Genomic DNA, 18632 nt, shown 5'->3' with positions numbered 1-18632 from the left:
AATGGTAAAGACCCACTGGAAGTGTATAACTACATGTTGGTAGAACAGCTACCTATTACCAATGACATGATCAATCGTGAAAAGTGGAAGGAATAAGTAATGGCTTTTACTCTCAAAGTTGGCCTATACATGGCAATGCTCAATAATATGTATTCTGGGTCAGGACAGATCAAATTTCAATCTGTCAAGGAACTTTAATGTGTGGGTCCAGAGTGATAATACCACTAAAACTGTGGCACAGCGTACTGGAAAATATGCATGAGGGTCACTGGGCACGGTGAAAATGAAGAGTCTATCTAGAAACTACGTGTGGTGGCCAGGTGTTGATGGCCAGATTGAAAAATTGACAAGAGAATGTGAAGGATGTCAGAGAATTCAAAATTCACCACCCATTGCCCCGTTACACTCCTGGGAATGGCCATCATCCCCATTGCAGCGTGTGCATATTGACTTTGCTGGGCCATTCAAGGATTGCATGTTTCTTATTGCAGTAGATGCTCATTCAAAATGACTGTATGTAACAAAGATGAAATCCACTACATCTCAGAAAACAATTGGTGTTATGAGAACCATCTTTGCAAGAAATGGTCTGCTTGTACAAGTGTGTAGTGACAATGGGCCACAATTAGTTTCCGCAGAATTCCAAAAGTTAATGAAGGAAAATGGCATTACACATTTCACATCAGCTCCACACCATCCAGTCATCAACGGTTTGGCTGAGAGATTCATACAAACTTTCAAAAAAGCAATCTATATGGGACTTGATAAAACAAACAATTTCAAACTGTTTATTAGGAAGCTACTCAGAACTTTGACATTGCTAAAGAAGTGTTTTTTTGTGATTACAGAGGAGACAAATGACAACTAGGAATAATCTCTTCCAAAACTGGTCCTCTGACGTGCGTGATTAAAGTGGGAGGAGAGTTGTGGCGACACTACGTTCAACAAATAATAGAGACCAGGGCCCATACAGATTGTATTTCGACACCTGGACACAGCCAAGCAAGTGATGTGGGGGTTTCTGAACAGCCTCATGAGGATGCTATGGAGACTTTATACCCGTCTGAATTTGCTACAGAGACTGTTCCTGAGTCTGTAACGGAGTCTGAGGTTCCCTTAGTGGCAATATCTGATCATAAAACTCCTGAACCTCCTAGTGTGATTCTGGTTGAGCAGCCTGTCTCTCTGGGATTTAAACATCGTTACCCAGACAGAGTTCGTATGGCACCCCAAAGGCTTGATCTGTAGCCTTCTGGGGTAACATATACTTTGAATTGTGATAGCTTTTTCTTATGTCTGCATTAATCTATGTTGGGAGGAGTGTGTTCCTGTAGCTATGTGGCGCTAGGTCAAAAACTGAGACTGCAACTAGATTCAGCATCACAGGGACAGACCACAAAATGTTCCAGCAATCTCAAGTGTATATGGCAGGCCTTACACAGGCCCATATAATGCTGGAAACTTATTTCAGCACCTGCTCTAAAAGCCTTGAGGCTAAGAGCAGGCACAGAAGCACAGAGGTCCTAGATTCAAAATCGCACCATAATCTTACAGTAGCATCACTCATTATGTAATAAAATCTTATAGAAATCATGATGGATACAAATATAGTTGCATGCGTAAGTCACTAGTAGGAACACATCTTGAAAATGGGGTACATTGGCATAATATCACTTATTCATTGTCTTTATTTTCTCTGTCGTGCCCCCAACTGAGGATCAGACACTGACCTGTAAGGGCAGAAGTCAGCTGATTTTTATCTGTGAATGTGCCATCCGCTGCTCCTCCCCATGCCAGTATTAAGCTGGGAGGGTGGCACTGGGCAATGATGTCAGTGAACTGGGCACAGGGCCTATCTGTCAGCCCCTATTTGACAGAAAGCAGAAAATGCTGCTGCCCCCACACACACACACAAGAGGCGCAGGGAGGTGGGCAGTGTCTAAGAGGGGGTGGGGTTCTTTACAGTAATGCTGGTTGTAGAATTCAAAACTAGGGGAAGCGTTAATGGCAAATTCATTAACTGAACTGAAATAGATTGCAGGCCATTCTTACAAGCAATGATATCTACAATTATAAGTAGAAAAGCACAATACTGGATTATTTTAGCCAAGGAGTTAATTATATTGATATTTATGGCATCAGGAAGGAATTATTCTCCCAGTCCCACTGTTATTTTGTTTTGCTGTACCTAGGCCACAGTTTCAATGGGGGCATCTTCAGAGTGATGTTTCGTGTGGAGAGCCACACTTCATCGTCCATTGAGAACATCATCCCATCATGTCTTCTCTAGTCCACAAATCTTTTTTGGTTAGCTACCACCAGGGGCGGGCTGGGCCGGGGGGCATGGGGGCAGATGTCCCACGGGCCGGAGAGAAAATATCTATTTAGGGTCGGTGGTCGGTGGACTGAGCGGTGGCTGGCCCCGCCTCCGGGACCAGCCACCTTTGATATAGGCTGCTGATCCTCCTGATCCGTCCGTCCCCCCGCCTATCTGTGAGGACCTAGCTATCACATGGGGCGTGCACCATATGACAGGTGCCGTCCCATGTGAGAAGTGCTGAAGACATTGCATGCGGAGGGAATAAGGTAAGTTATGGTCAATATTGTGTGTGTGGTGGAGGCTATAGTGTGTGTGTGTGTGTGTGTGCTGGAGGTTACAGTTTGTGTGTGTGCTGGAGGCTATAGTGTGTGTTTGCTGGAGGCTACAGTTTGTGTGTGCTGGTGGCTACAGTTTGTGTGTGTGTGTGCAGGAGGCTACAGTTTGTGTGTGTGTGTGTGTGTGTGTGTGTGTGTGTGCGTGCTGGAGGCTACAGTTTGTGTGTGTGTGCTGGAGGCTATAGTGTGTGTGCCAGTGTGTTAATATAGCATGTGTGTTTGAGAGTGGGGATCAGTGTGTTAATATAGTGTGTCTGTGTGTGTGTTGGTGAGTGAGAGTGGAGGCCAGTGTATTTTGTGTGAGTGAAGAGGCCAGTGTGTTTTGTGTGAGTGAAGGGGCCAGTGTGTTTTGTGTGAGTGAAGGGGCCAGTGTGTGTTGTGTGAGTGAAGAGGCCAGTGTGTTTTGTGTGAGTGAAAGGGCCAGTGTGTTTTGTGTGAGTGAAAGGGCCAGTGTGTTTTGTGTGAGTGAAAGGGCCAGTGTGTTTTGTGTGAGTGAAAGGGCCAGTGTGTTTTGTGTGAGTGAAAGGGCCAGTGTGTTTCGTGTGAGTGAAAGGGTCAGTGTGTTTCGTGTAAGTGAAAGGGCCAGTGTGTTTTGTGTGAGTGAAGGGGCCAGTGTGTTTTGTGTGAGTGAAGGTGCCAGTGTGTTTTGTGTGAGTGAAAGGGCCAGTGTGTTTTGTGTGAGTGAAGGGGCCAGTGTGTTTTGTGTGAGTGAAGGTGCCAGTGTATTTTGTGTGAGTGAAGGTGCCAGTGTATTTTGTGTGAGTGAAGGTGCCAGTGTATTTTGTGTGTGTGTGTATTGCTATTTTATTTGTGTTGTGATGATGGGGCAATTTAACTTAATAGTGGGGCCTATGCAATTAAGATGTGTTGATTGGACCTTTAATTTAATGCTGGGGTGGTTTGGGATCTATTAATTGAATGTGGCGCTGTTAGGGGACAATTAGGTCTATTTATTAAAAGTGATTATGAATTATTTAATGTCTAGTTGTGGAAAATGGTTATATATATTAAACGTAAATGCTATTTCATTTATTGCTGGGTCTGTTTGGAGGGAGGGATATAGGTTTATTTATTAAATGGGAATACTATTAAATTTAATGTCAGGGTTAGTTGGAGGGAAATAGGTCTATTTATCAAATGTGAATACTATTATTGGTTGGAGTTTTCTTAATTTCATGTACCCATTTTTTTCTCCAAATAGGGCCTCCAATATTCCAGGATCCAGACAAGCGGCAAATGAGCTAAAGAAACCAACAGACACAAGTGTTGACACTGACAAGAACAGGGAGGAGAGAGCAGGACAGTCTGCCAACTGTCCTGAATCTGGTGGGACAGTCTTGAATTTGGGTGACTGTTTCGCTTAGGACAGTTGGGAGGTATGTCCCGCTTCAACGTGTACTGCTTGTGAAGGCAGAACTTTGTGCACCTAACAGTAGTGCACACAGTATTGCCTGTTTATTTGTCTAAAATGATAACCATGCTACATCATAGGGGGTTACCCTGTCTAAAGTGCCCAGGCCCCCCAGAGCCTTAATCCAGCTCTGGACCTGGGCATAAAAATATATATATATGGATTAAGCAACATTAAAATAGCCTCTTTTTATATAGATAAATATATTGTACCAAAACACCACCCTTTAAGGATGGGCCGCTACTTATGGGCCAGTGCTGTGTGCTTGCCCCCCGGGCTAAAGTCTGCCAGCCCTCCCCTGGCTACCACCATCTTCAGCTCCTCCTGTAGCCTGTTCCACAGACAGCGGAGATCCTGCAAGTTTGACTGGAATGACCACTAAATGGAACCCGTGGTTGAGATAGAGAGGGGTACCCATGTGAAGTCTTGCACCAGGTTGTTCGGTGAGAACTCTGAACATGCAAACAATTGTGACTAGACGCCCTTGGCATTTGAGACAAAACACCACAAGTTTTTTAGGGATTAGTTGGCACACTGAGTCTGTCTGTTCGACAGATGGAGTGTTCGACTGGGGTGGTACCCAGATGAGAAGTGGATTGATTTTCTCAGCCCCTTGCAGAAGGCCCTCCAAAACATCACCACAAACAACCCCTCTATCGGCTAATCTCCAAGGTAAAAAAATAAAATAAAAACTAGAATAAAAACCAATAAAAAAACGGAAAAAGATAAAGCATTTTTTTCTGTGGTCACCCCTAGCTAGCACCATCCTGAGATGGCGTTAGCAATCAGAGAACAGCGGCAATACTTGTACGGCTGCTGTCCTTGATAAATAGGCTTCCCTATGATTTCCTTAGGTGGACATAAGGGATCAATATATCCTTACCGCTTCTAGGATGGAAGTGTGCCTAAATGTAAAATATGCAGGTAATGTTATATTATCTATTTGTGTAGGAAACATAGTTATACATTATTCTTCACAGAGATCATAATTAGACCAAATCACTATTTGCATGAAGAACAGTGCCACTTAGTGGCCACATGTTTGTTAAAAATTGTCATTGCCAAGTAGTAATGTTTGAACAATGCTTCTCGGAAACCATCAGTATGGTTGTTTTAACATTAGAATATAAATAATTATTATTGTGTGTACTTTCCAGTCTTAGAGGTAAGCAACAACTGGGCACTAAATAAGTATAACCATGTTTATGTTATGCCTCTTAATAGTCTGGGAGGAATCTTATGGTTTTCGGACTGCCTTGTCATTTTTTTTTGTCATATGTCTGTGCAGAGTTATGTCACCCACTTTCTATAATCAAATTATCACACTCAAATAAGATTGATACCAAAGGTTATAAAAGTATTGTGGTGAAGAGACAAAAAATACCTTCTACAAATGTATATCTAAGCTTGCTTGCACACTTCAGTTTGCATAGGGAGATGCATCCAGAATGTTGTTATACATTCATTTCTTAATATTTACTTTAGCTAGATAGAGAGGTAGATAAAAAAGATAGAGACAGAACCAGACAATGTGCTATGAGAATGATCCTTACTGGCTGATTGTATGAGACAATTTGTGGGCACTGCTGTTCCTCACACCCTCTCCTCTAAAAGCAATGTTCTTCTTGCATAATTACTCCACTTACCTATCACTTGGCCTGCTCACATATAAATTAGATACTCATAAATCACAGAACATATGTATATTATGCACACTTTAAAGTAACCCCTGTTGTGAAATATAAGCCTATCATAATTCACCAAGGTGGGTATGACAGCACAGGGTCACAGGCCAAGTGTGTAGAGATCAAATAATTACAAAATGGCTCAGTTAGATCAGGACCATGTTCATCTACACAATACATCTAGAAAGACAAAACTAGTCTTTACAATAATAGCAAGTAAAGCTTTCCTTGTGGAAATCCATTATGTGAAATTAAATATGGGAAATATGTTCTTTTTCATAGACATTCAGTGATCAGAAATATATATCATACTTGCCAACTCTCCCGGAATGTCCGGGAGATTCCCGCATTTTGCGAGAGTCTCCCGGACTCCCGGGCGAGTGTGGCAATCTCCTGAATTCTGCCCACTTCACTAGGAAGTGCCCCACTTCCTAGTGAAGTGGGCAGAATTAGATCCCAAACGCCGTGATTCCCGGTGAATCGCTGCGTTTGGCCCCGCCCCCCGCTGGCAAATGACGTATTTGCGTCATGACGTCACAGGGGGCGGGGCCAAAATGACGCGATTTTGCCCGTCCCGCCCCCCTCCACTGGCTGGCTCCCGGAAGGGAGCTGAAGAAAGTCGGCAAGTATGATATATATCTCATATTGAGGTTTAAACTAGCCACCCACTGCTATGACACTATGGCAATGCTTCGGCTATTAAAACAATGTTTCATCCTATCACCTCTATTACACAAACATTTTATGTAAAATATATGATTTTTTTTGTATTGTTTACAAAGGTACAAGCATATGTACATATAAGTAGTTTGACTTAGAATCTGTGCTGTTTTAGGTCATTATCACAGCTGGATAAATACTGGTTTCCGTGGCGACCCCTTCTGCCACCCACCTTTTTATTTTCTGCCTGTAAAGACATCTCTTTCCCGGCGAGTAGTGTTCGCAGGCATAGAGTTATAATACACTGTGCTAGTCAGTGTTTCCGCTTTCAAATTCTGGATTTAAAAAACTCAAAATTCTTAGTAAAAAAAAATAAAATATGTATTTTAAATGCTAGGGTACATACATAAAATTCTAGAAAAGTAACTTTACTGTGTTATCACCTCTTCTGTGTTATGTCACTGCACATATTCCACCTCTTGCTGCTTTGAATATATATCTCCAATCCCTGGCCATATTTATAGTCACACCTAAACCCTACCCCCCACATTTGCATCTCCAAACTAAAAACTGTAACAATGTTAACCACATCCTTGTCCTTCTTATTCAGAAATCTAACCCCACATTCTCTTGTGCCCTTTGCAATCTGTTTATATAGATGTATCCTGCTTTGCTGTTCTAACCAGAGTCGGAACTAGCGGTGATCTGGCAGCAGGGCCCATGGAGGTAATGGATGAGCCGCCAGTGTCAGACTGAACCACCGGATAAAGGAGAGGGCGCCCCACCGCCCGTTGTTTGGAACACATGTTACTTGGTGATCCCAGAGCTGGACTAAGGAAGGGGGACCTAGGTGACACAGGCTCCAGTTACCCCTCATTTAGAGGCCCCCCAACTCAGGCGCTCACTTAGGATAGGGGGGGGTTTGTTTCTGCAGACGCTTCTCTACATTCCTCTGCACTGAGCCTGCAGTGCATAATAAGATTACCGACATGGAGCTGCTGCAGATGCGTAACCACAGCAGCTCCTCTAATGAGCCATTGAGGATCTCTAGAGATCAGGCTCGACATGCAGACTACAGAAACATAAGTTGACAGAAACATGCAATGATACAAAACATAGGAGGGTCTGGCTTTCTAGAGTTTAAAATCCATTTACCCATGCTATTGAGATGGTTGGGATTTTCACTAGTTTTGGCAGGGTGTGGACAACAATGACTTTTGTTATCTTATTCTTAAAGTTGTCCAGTCCAGTAAATAGCCCCTTATTTGCTGGATTCTAATTGTTTATAATCCTCATTTTCTCAATTGTACTGGCCTAGTGAGGCGAGCCTACGCTAGGACCATTTCCTTTGTGGATACCATTTTTAGACCTTTACTATCCCAAATATTCAGATAAAGCTTCATAATCATTTGTTATCGTATGTATGTTTTTATCTTTGTTCATTATTAAACTAATTTTGTATATATTACCATCCCCTTTTCACTAGTATTTAGTATTCTAGTGATTGCTGAGACCACAGAGAGCATCCATGTAGCCACCAGACAATAACGAGATCATGCCCTCCCAAACCTGCTCTATTTTTTAAATACCATCTCAGCTATTTCATTACCCGTTCAGCCATTTTAATAACCCCCTCCAGCTGTTTTTATTACCTCAACCCGCCCTGCAGCCGTTTTTCATTACCTCCCACACTACAGTCATTCCCTCCCTGCAGCCATTTTCCTTACCCCCCTTGCAGTGATTGCCCCCTGCAGCCATTGTCCTTACCATCCCCTGCAGCCATTTTCATTACCTTTACACCCTTTATCCACCCCCCCCTGCAGCCATCATTACCTGCCCCCCTTTATCCACCCCCCTGCAGCCATTTTTCTTACCTCCCTCTTGCAGCTATTTTCCTCACATTCCTCCCCTTGAAGCTATTTTACCTATCCCCCTTCAGCCATTTCCCTTAACTCCCCCTGCAGACATTGCCCCCCCTGCAGCAATTTTCCTTATCTGCCACCCTGCATCCACACCTCCCTGCAGCTATTTCCCTCACCTCCTCCCTTACCATACACCCTCCCTCACCCCAACCCACTCACTCACTTACTTACTTACCTCATCACAGCAGTCTTCTGTCCTCTTCTATGACAGGCAGCCTGCAGGAAGTCCAGGGGCAGAAAATTCATAGTGAAGTCTCGTCAGATGTGGAACTCTTGCGAGATTGCGAGATTTGACTAAGAGCTCCGTGTCTGCAGTGACAGGCAGCTAACAGCATAGGATTTGCAATCAGGCTGCCTTTCTCCATAGGGACAGTCAGGCCTGCTCCCTTTGGACCTTGGACCAGGAACGGCCCCGATGCCATACAGCCATGGAGTGCACCACCTTTTTTCCAGCGCCCAAGCTGCAATCTAATGGTTGATCAGGCCCTGGTTCTATGTACTTTTTGTATCTATTACTGAGCCTTTGTTTCATTGCATGTGTCATATATATATATATATATATATATATATATAAAAAGGGTAAAGGAAACGGCGCCTCCTGGTGTAGTGTATTACGTCAGACCACCATGGCAATATGCAGAATATGAGAATCCTCAACCAAGGAGTTCCAGTGATGCAGGAAAGCAGGTATAGCTGATGAACCAGAGATATGCACCACCTCCATCTAGTGTGTATTTAAGAGTACCAGATATATGGGTAATGACAGCTCATCTGTGATATCACATAGTAGGTATCCAATCACGCCAGCATGCTCAAACAGCCTGGGCATGATGGGACTCCTAGTGCACCAGGAACAAAATGGATTTCTACACTTAAGAGGGATGGGGGGGGGAGCATTTTTTTTTGCAGATCCGATCTCCCTAGGGAATTCAGCCCCTGCTCACTGGCCTGGGGCTGGTTTGGCATTATGGCAAGGGTTGGTTAAGCTGTCTTTTTTTATTTTATTTTTTTACATTTATTGCCTTTTTTTTGCATTTTTTTGTTTACATATAGTTGTTTATGTCAACATTTTGAATGTTTTTTTGAACAGTACAACCCTGTACGCATTTTACATGTCGTCATTTTGATAGTGTAGATATTTTGTATATTGACATTTAAACCTTGTAGACATTATGAACATGTAGACATTGTGACTTTCGACATTATAATAGTGGCAATATTATGACATACCCAATCCCTGGACATAACTTACTTACCTTTATTATGTCTGTGCTTTCTTCAACACTACCTACTCACAAATGTGCCCATCAACTGTACATAGAGTTCTCCATAGAGTGTATCATGATCTCCTATCTTCCTTTTTTGTTACCTTTCATTCTCAAATGTCTAACCACTCTTGCCCTGAACTGAAGGTCTCCCAGCAAATTTTCACCTGATCTGGATAAGTTTTCTCTGCCAAACTAAACCCACGCGCCACATACCACAACATTGGCACAGTTACCTTGCAAATGTAGGAAAGCTGGTTTCAAATCTGATTTCCTCATCTACAAATCCCAATATTAGGGGGCAGATTCAATTGGGAAAATATCCGCACAAGGTGTCTCTGTAACAGCCATGAGACACCTTGCGTGGGTTTCTTTTTGCAAACATCTCACTCATTTTTGCTTGCACCCCACGGAGGTGTGAATAAAAATTATTATTTTTACATCACTACCAGTAATAAATGCACAATTGAATCTGCCCCTATGACTTTAACTCTGCACTTAACATAGCTAAACAAATTTATTTCTCCTCACTCACATCCTCATAAGCTTTAAACTTTCCACCCACTGCTGTCCTCATTTGTCCTGGTTAGCACTTTTTCACCAGCATTTAGTGCTCTAGATATTGCATTGTACTTAGAAGAATAAAAAGCCGCAATCAAGATTGACAGTGCATTGCATCAGAATGACTTACCTGGGCGTACCTGCAACTTAGTCTCTGGTCCATAACCGAAAATGAATTTGCCTCTTCTCTTGGCTCACAACATGTCCACTTGATCTAATCCCTACTCACTCACTCCATCACACTGCCTGTCTTGAACAAATGATTTAACCATTTCCTCTTCACAAGTATTTTCCCCTCAAACATGCAATGATTGTCCCCACCCTCAAGAGACCCTTTTTGGACCCATTCAGCCCTCTAGCTACAAACACATTACTTCTATTTGCATTAAACCTATTGAAACACTTTTTTTTTCTTATTTATATTAGACTGATAAATTTTCTCAACTCTAACTCCCTACTAGACTCTCTTCAGACTGGCTTTTGTCCAGCCCACCCCAAAGTAACTGTGCTCACAAAAGTAATTGCCAACATCACAGGCAAATCAAAAGTTGAATCTTCCATACTACTCCTGGATCTCTCGTCTGTATTTGACATGGTTGACCACCCCTTCTCCTGCAACACGCTATCAATTTGGCATCTGCAATGCTGTCCTCTCTTATTTTTCATTTTATTTACCCAACCAATCATTGATGGTTTCTTCCATTCTTGGCCCATTACTGTTCTCTGTTTACATTCCCTCTCTTGGTAAACGGATGACTTGTAAACAGATGATACCTAATTTACCACTCTATTTTAGCTATCTGTTCATGGATATCTCAAAGACATTTAAAGTTAAACAGAAAAAAATTATCTGATTCTATTTCTTCCATCATCTTCCAAACCACTGCTTGATATCTCTTTAACAGTGACATTAAGCAGTTGAATTAAAGCAACAATGTATTTTTAATTTATAAAGGTAAAATAAAAAGATGTTTGTGAATAAATGGAATGCAACCAAGCGATTGGCCTTGGTTTTCAAGGGAAACAGATGTATGTTATTTATGTTGACGTTTATCCAAGAGTCAGTAATATGAGAAAACAACACAGGTCTTTTGTTACTTATTTGGATCTGCCGTGCAAACTACTTTTATCATATACTATGCACGTCATTTTTTCCCCAAATATAAGCTACAGTTGAAGATTGTATTACATAGGACAATAATTTTGTAGGCATATATAAACCCTCTGTGTGATAACATCTGGGTACAGCTATCTAAACAAACATAATAGAGTCACTTTTAATTATGAAATTTCTGATCATTCAAAATTCTAATTTTTCTCAGCTGCCCTGTTATTTCCATGACTACAACATATTTCTACATACTGCACAAGTTTACTATCTTTGTGTCACCCTTCACTCTTTTTATTTTTTTTACCCTGTCTTTTTATTTTATCTCTACGTCATGCTGCTTCCATATGCAAAACATCTATAACAAAATAGTCCTTTTCTCACACAAGATGTCACCATGCCTGACCTAGCAATAACAATCCTGAAATCAATCATATATGATGAGACTCATCCATAATTCTCATCCTTCCCCATCTCCTGCACTTTCCTTAATTACCTTCCTATTACCTCCCCCTCGCCATGTTCATTACTGTATTTACACCAACTCTGCCTTACATTAGCTACTCATCCTTTCCCTGTCTGCAGCTACAATTATTATTCCCATACCAAATGGCACATTATAGGTAAAGAATAATAAAATTAACAAGAGAAGATGCACATATGTGCTTCCTCTGCTATGTCAGCTTAGACATCTACAGAAAGAAGTGTGCTGGAGACTCTGTTGTATTCTTTTATATACTTTGTAACTGTAATGAAAAAAATGTGTTTCCTGCTAGTAGCAATAACTCCAAGACAACTCTTTTACTTAAACGTGACAAAAAGTCACAGGACCCATATTGTTTTATGTGATATTTAAAACACAAATATGTTCTAACTCCTGACATTTGCATAATGATGACAAAATAGCAACTCACCTTTACATTAACCATTAACCATCTAGATTATGGTTTACCGTTTACACCATCTACATTACAGATAATGATGCAGGCACGTTTTCACCTGATTTTTTCCTGAAGTGATGGGAGGTCTACTTAGATATTCTGTAGTACATAGAGTATATATAATTATAAGCACCATTCATTATCTAGACCATGGGATTTGCCAGTGCTGTGTTGCTTGGATAGACATAAAGATATTGTGTATACAGGAGGACATAGCAATTCAACACATATTTTATACATTATTTATCCTACTAAACTAATTTTCTTGCACATATGTTCATTTTATATTTCTCTGGAGAACAGAACTCCACTGTAAGTGGAGTGTTTGAAGATTAATGGTCTGGAAATGCAATGGCATTACTGCTATGAAATTGGTAGGGTAGAACAGAGAGTGCAATGAACTCTGGAGAGCAATTACCCCAGTTATAGGAGTGTCTCTTTGATTAGAGCATTTACTGCTTTCATGTGCGTAATGTTATTGCAGGAGCCCTTTACATAGCAGTATAATATCATAATGGCTCGCTTATTTTTCAGAAAATCCCTGTTGTAAGAGACATATAGATATTAACACAGTGCACACAATATAGTGACAATCCCGATTAATACCACATTATTCCCCTTGATAAAAGCACTCTTTGAACTCACTGATTTGTTTTTCTCTTTAATAGTATACACGAGGTGAAGATTTTGCTGGCGCAGGGACAGAAAGACATGTGAGGTCACAGCAGGAGATGTGAGGTTACAGGGTGCGTTCGGTGGAGTCCCCGTTCTAGAGTCCTCTGCCCCACAGTTTATAAGAAAGGTTAAAAAGTGCACCATATATTGCCCATTTTATATAAGTGTGCAGAGATGTCAACATGACACCCATTTTACTTAGCTATCCGTCCTGCTTTCTATGCATATAAACCCCTTCTAATTTGTTCCTTCATCTACTCATTCACTCTGCTCATTCAAACTGCTCATGTTTCATAACTTTTATTTCTGATCAATCCTTATTGCCCCTTTTTCATTTTCACTCCTCAGCTCTGCTCCTTCTTTCCCTTTTTTGGCACATATGGTAGCACAGTCTGGGTGCTCTTGTCACATACAGTCTGGGTACTGCAGTTCCTGGTGCCCTTCCTAACTCCAGCAATTCCCCCTTTACTGCTCCGTATAGCAGCACAAGGGGCTGAAGCTCTTGGAGGGTCCCGATGAGTGTCCTGGCCATATGGGGGATCTTCACTGTCATCACAGCAGAGTGCATGGTACAGAACTTTGTCACTGAACCTCACCCGGTCTCTGGAGCCAGGGGTTCTAGTTGGCTGGGGTTTCTGTGGTGGGAGAGGAGTTTCTTCACTAGAGGAATCTGGACCATTGGGAGTGGCTCCACCATTAAGTAGCCTGTAGTCAGGAGGACGGTCTGAGCCATCTCCAGAATCAGATGGGGTGGACGCTTCAAGAAAAGAACAGAATTCCCAACTGTCTGAACTCAAGAAATCCAGGGGTCCAAGGTCACACAGTGGACCCCCCTTTTCACTGCTGGATGTGCTACTAACAGTTCCAGGGGTCCAGTCATCAGTGTCCAATTCAAACTCAAAGTCCGAAGTAAGTCTGTCTATCTGCTCCACCACCTGAAATAGACATACAGTGTGTTAAGGGATTTGTTCTCATGATAGCAAACTACCTATAAAATATTAATTTTATTTATTTATTATAATTGTAATTAATTCCAGAGTCCCCTGTCAAGTACTCACCACCCAGAAACTGGAATTGAAATCAAATGCTGCAAAATAATAGAGCACTGAGGTAAGAAACATTTTGTATAGGTGCTAAACTTCAATTCTCCTTCATAATATGCCAAATATGTAGGTCTCTCATGATTAGTAAAAACTGGGACACCTATGCATCCTTTTAGGTCCCAAATAAGGAAAATAGATGTAGGAAACAATTTTAATTTGTCTTAGATTATGAGAAAATAAGTATTGAGTTCATGTTTTTTTTAGTAAAACCAAGACACAGTTAGAGGTCTACCAATTGTTATCCCTTATTATTATGGCAGACAGTCTGATATCCAACTAGATGTGAAGTTGGACATACATTATTTTTAGTTTAGTAAAATACATATTTTTCTACTGTGCATGTGCTACAAAAGTGCATATACATATATTCGTATGCAGATTTGGTTACATCTTTTGACTCCTTACAAAGGGAGAGGCAGAATGGGGGAGGGAAAAGTTGGGCGAGTGTAAGATGAGTACAGTAAGGATGTATTCATGTAATTGTGGCCAAAGCATACCCTGCAAGAATAACTCTGTACAAAACATAGCCTTACGTTACAATATTATCAAAATGAACGAGAAATAAAGAAAAGGAAAAAAAATATTCATTATCAATTGGCCAACATAATTTGTATCTAATTTTCCAAAAACAACTGGGAAGAGGGTTACAAAAGTTCAAAACACTCCAAGAGCACTCTAAATTAGTAGACTACATAATTGAACTCTATATTGTCACTATATTTGTCTTAGTAAAAACCATTCAGTAGATTCAAAAAATTTCATGATATTGCCTATGCATCATGTGAAGTAATGTAAGGGCCCCATTTGACATGGAAATTTCTTACTCCCTTTTCTTTATTTTTTATAATTCTTTATTTTCAAACCGTATCATAGATGCGTTACAACAATAACTCCCAACGATATTAGAAAAAATAAAATAAACAAGTGTCCACAACGTACATGGTTCAGATACATAACCATGGGACGTAGTGTGTTTACTCCCTTTTCTAAATCGGAGAGAGCAGACCTTCTATCGAAATACAAGAGGTCCAACAATTCAATCTTGAATAACTGTAGGAATAACATGAGATTTCCACCAAAATAACTTTTTTTTTGGTACCGCAACAATAATTGAGAGAAGTGTATTGATAGTATTATTGGGGAGATCACCCTCCCATTCATCAAAAGAGGAAAACATCAAACTTCATAACTCATTGTCAATTGAAGATGGAAGGATAGGTTGATGACAAAAATACATTCTTATTCCAATATTTCGATATTTTTGAGCATTTCCATAAATTGTGAGTTTTCTCTTTTCGTTTGCATTTTGGGCAGAGGCCTGATTCATTAGGGGCTTATTCCTCTGAGCCTGAGAAACATAAGCCCTTGTGACAGGATGGACCGCCTATGCCACCCTGTCTGTTGTTGCTGGGAACCGGCTGGGCTTACTTTGCCACCGTATCCTTTCGGAAACACAAATGCTCCCTCTATCCACAGTGGGAGGGGCTTACAAATGCTGCCACCACTGGACTCCTTACCGGCATCCAGTACCGGGTTTCTTTTGGGTAACTGAAGCTGCTAGTGTACCCCGTTACTGGTACCTGGGCTGGTACCTCTGACCTCTTCCTATGGATCAGGGTTGCTGTGGATGGATCCCCCTTGGCCTATCTGCTGGGTAGCGGGCAAAACAGTGGTACCGGAAAGCTGGGTCCAAACCTCAGAACAGCTGGGAATGGATTAGAGTTGGGTCTAATTTGTAGGTCACAGGGATAGAGAAGTTTCCAAGCAGGTCGTTGAAGCAAGTGATGTTTATTTGCTCACACTGGATGAAGGTACCAGTAAGCAGGTCAGATGAAACAAGAAGAACAATTTCCAACAAAAAACAGTGCTTTTTTATACAGTTGGACACAGCCTCACAGGGTAAGCCAGCCCCCTGAGGTCTGAGCTATTTTAGAATCAGGATGCAATGTGTTTACCCAAACATAGATTTGTATGCAATGCAAAGCTAACAATATTTACACTTATCTAAAATATTTACACTTATCTAAAACTTGCTGTGATTTTCTGCATCTTGTTTTAGACACAGGAAATCTAACAGCATGTCTAATTAAACCCTCCTGTGCCTTCAGGTGCTGGACCCTCACACATCAAAAGGTCTAATTAACATAAGATTAACATGGGTCCTTTCTTCAGACAGTTGCAAAATACATATTCCCAAAGAAAAGTTACAAAATCCCAAACAAGTCGTTTCCCCACACCAGAATACACAAAAGACTCCCTCAACAAATGCTTTTTGCATCAGGTATATACCTCAGAAATAATTTCCTCCCCTGGTCTCAGAAATAAATATATTTCCTTTACCAAAATACACACAATATAAAAAATCAGTACATTTGCAATTATATAAATAAGCGCCCTTTGTTTTTTCCTTTAAATAAATTTATACCATAAGTTATTTAGTAGTGTTCCAGTCACAGCCCTAGTTACCGTTTTTAAATAAAGCCCCTGAAGTCCAGCAGAGCTTAGTGCCTTCAAGGTTTTCTTGTTATGGACTAGTAGTATAGCTGGTTTCTTTGAGCTCAGGGATAACCACTTTGCATGCTGACCACACCCTGAACCACAGATGTTCTGTGTTGGAAACAATTAAGTCCAAATAAAGATATTTTATTTTAAATTTGTTTGTACGTGAAAAGCTAAATAACGATTCTAACTCATCCGATTGGGCAATATCTATAATTTATGTCAACTGTTGTTAACATTGGATATCCTGACGCATTTGTAATTATAAATAGAAATGGGTATGTGGGGGATTATATAGATCCTGTAATTGTTGGAAACTATACTGGGATCCTCCTGGGTCAAAGATGTCTCTGATTGCTGCAATGTGCTTTTATTACCAGATTTTATATATCACATAATACTAATACTAATACTGATAGGAAACATTTGTATATAGTATGTGAGATTACAAAATATAATGCTTTTTATTACTGCAAATTTTCCAAAAAGAGAAAGTTTAAAATGTTTTATTTCTACATGGCCTATGCAGATTCCGGTGTATAATTGATTTTCTTTAAGCAGCTCTAAGGCAATTGCAAATAATAAAGGTAATGAAGGGCAACCGTGACATGTACTTCTCAATATGTGAATAAGAGATAAAATATATCCATTCATCATGATTTGCATTGAGGAATTAGTGTATAAAGTTTCTATCAATTGAATATACTGTAGCGGAAATTGAAATCTATGAAGTGTCTCATAGAGGTGGTGCCAAACCACTAAATCAAAAGCCTTTCGGCATCTAACGAAAGTAAAACATTGGAACACCTCCATTTGTCCCCTCCAAAGTTTGGATAACTGCCAAAACCTTTTGTATATTGGAGACTGAATTTCTACCCCATATGAATCCTGACTGATCCTTATGTATAATTTCTGGCAAGGTCAATTTTTTCGATCTACAAGAATTTTGTAAATGTCAGGCACCGTCCTGCGATCCTTCCGGGATGGCCGCCTGTTCTCTGCCCAGCGCGTCTGGTTGCATTGCAATCAGACGCATCGCTTCCGGCTCCCGGCCTCAGCAAGACAGCATGCCCTGTTGCTAGGCAACGGGACGCAATGGGCAGATCTCCCCGGTGCCAGGTATGACAGCGCTGCAGCGCTGATTCTGATTGGGGCACCACACTATTTAAACTTCCTCTGGCCCTCCTACCAGTGCCAGGTCTTCCTGCCTCCAGCGTTTGTGTGTACCAGTTGCTATATTTGTTCCTGACTATCCCTGTGCTGCCTGTGACCTTTTGACCCAGACCGTTTGACCACCTCTATTTGGATTCTGCCTTTGTACTGTGCTACCTGAAAGTTACCGACCCGGCTTTCCTCACCATTCTTCTGGATATCCCTTTGTACCTCTGCTACCAGAACGTTACCGACCCGGCCTGTCTGACACCTCCTTGTATCTCGCTATTGACTCTTGGAAGGACCGTGACCTGCGTGTCCCTGCAGCGGAGTCCATGCTTCCTTGCGGTGGTTCCTGGATACCAGGGGCACGTTAGATTCCGCACCTTCCTCTGAGTTGCGCCAACAATAGCAGGTACACTATATAATTGCGACAGTAAATGTTTTATAATCCGTATGATGAAGCTCAATTAGCCTATAAGAGGGTCTCTCCCTGATTTTGGCAGAACTTTATTAGTTGTATGATAAAAATAAATAGGCAGCGACTTTTCTAGAATGTAGCTGTAGTCCAAGACTGTAATATTTGTAAAAATTCACCACTGAGGCCAACTTGGCCGGCAGATTTTAAAGGTTTCAAATGCTTTACTCGTATGTCTAAAATAATTTCATTCTCTGTTATTGGTTGAGTAACCATGAGCACCTGTTGCTTTGTGCTTTGGGGTAATTTAATGTGTTTCGAAAATAGTTCTTTATTTCCACTATTTAGTGGTTCTTGAGCACTAAACGTATTTACATTGTTTATGATTCCATCTCCTGTACATGTTAAAGTGACTGTACTATCCCGCAAGGATGTTATAAAGATATTGGTTCTATTGCCTTGTAGCAAGTTGGAAAGTAGGCAACCTGCTTTATTGCTATGTTTGTGAAACAGAAACCTACCATGTTTGATATGTTAATTCCCTATTTGCACTTTTTTATAATTAAGTTTATAGGAA

General features: G+C 41.0%; 1 protein-coding gene across 1 annotated transcript in view; it reads right to left on the bottom strand.

Annotated features, from left to right (window-relative positions):
* Positions 1–12856: 12856 nt before the first annotated feature.
* The window catches only part of INSYN1 (inhibitory synaptic factor 1), a 33132-nt gene continuing 27356 nt past the window's right edge, over positions 12857–18632 (bottom strand). Inside the window, exon 4 of the mRNA XM_075208307.1 lies at positions 12857–13818. Within this exon, the coding sequence (XP_075064408.1) occupies positions 13228–13818 (591 nt within the window). The 3' untranslated portion in view covers positions 12857–13227. The remainder of the gene's footprint in view (positions 13819–18632) is intronic.

The sequence above is a fragment of the Mixophyes fleayi genome, chromosome 4, assembly GCF_038048845.1.
Source record: "Mixophyes fleayi isolate aMixFle1 chromosome 4, aMixFle1.hap1, whole genome shotgun sequence".
NCBI lineage: Eukaryota > Metazoa > Chordata > Amphibia > Anura > Limnodynastidae > Mixophyes > Mixophyes fleayi.
This window is presented reverse-complemented; position numbering and strand designations above follow the sequence as displayed.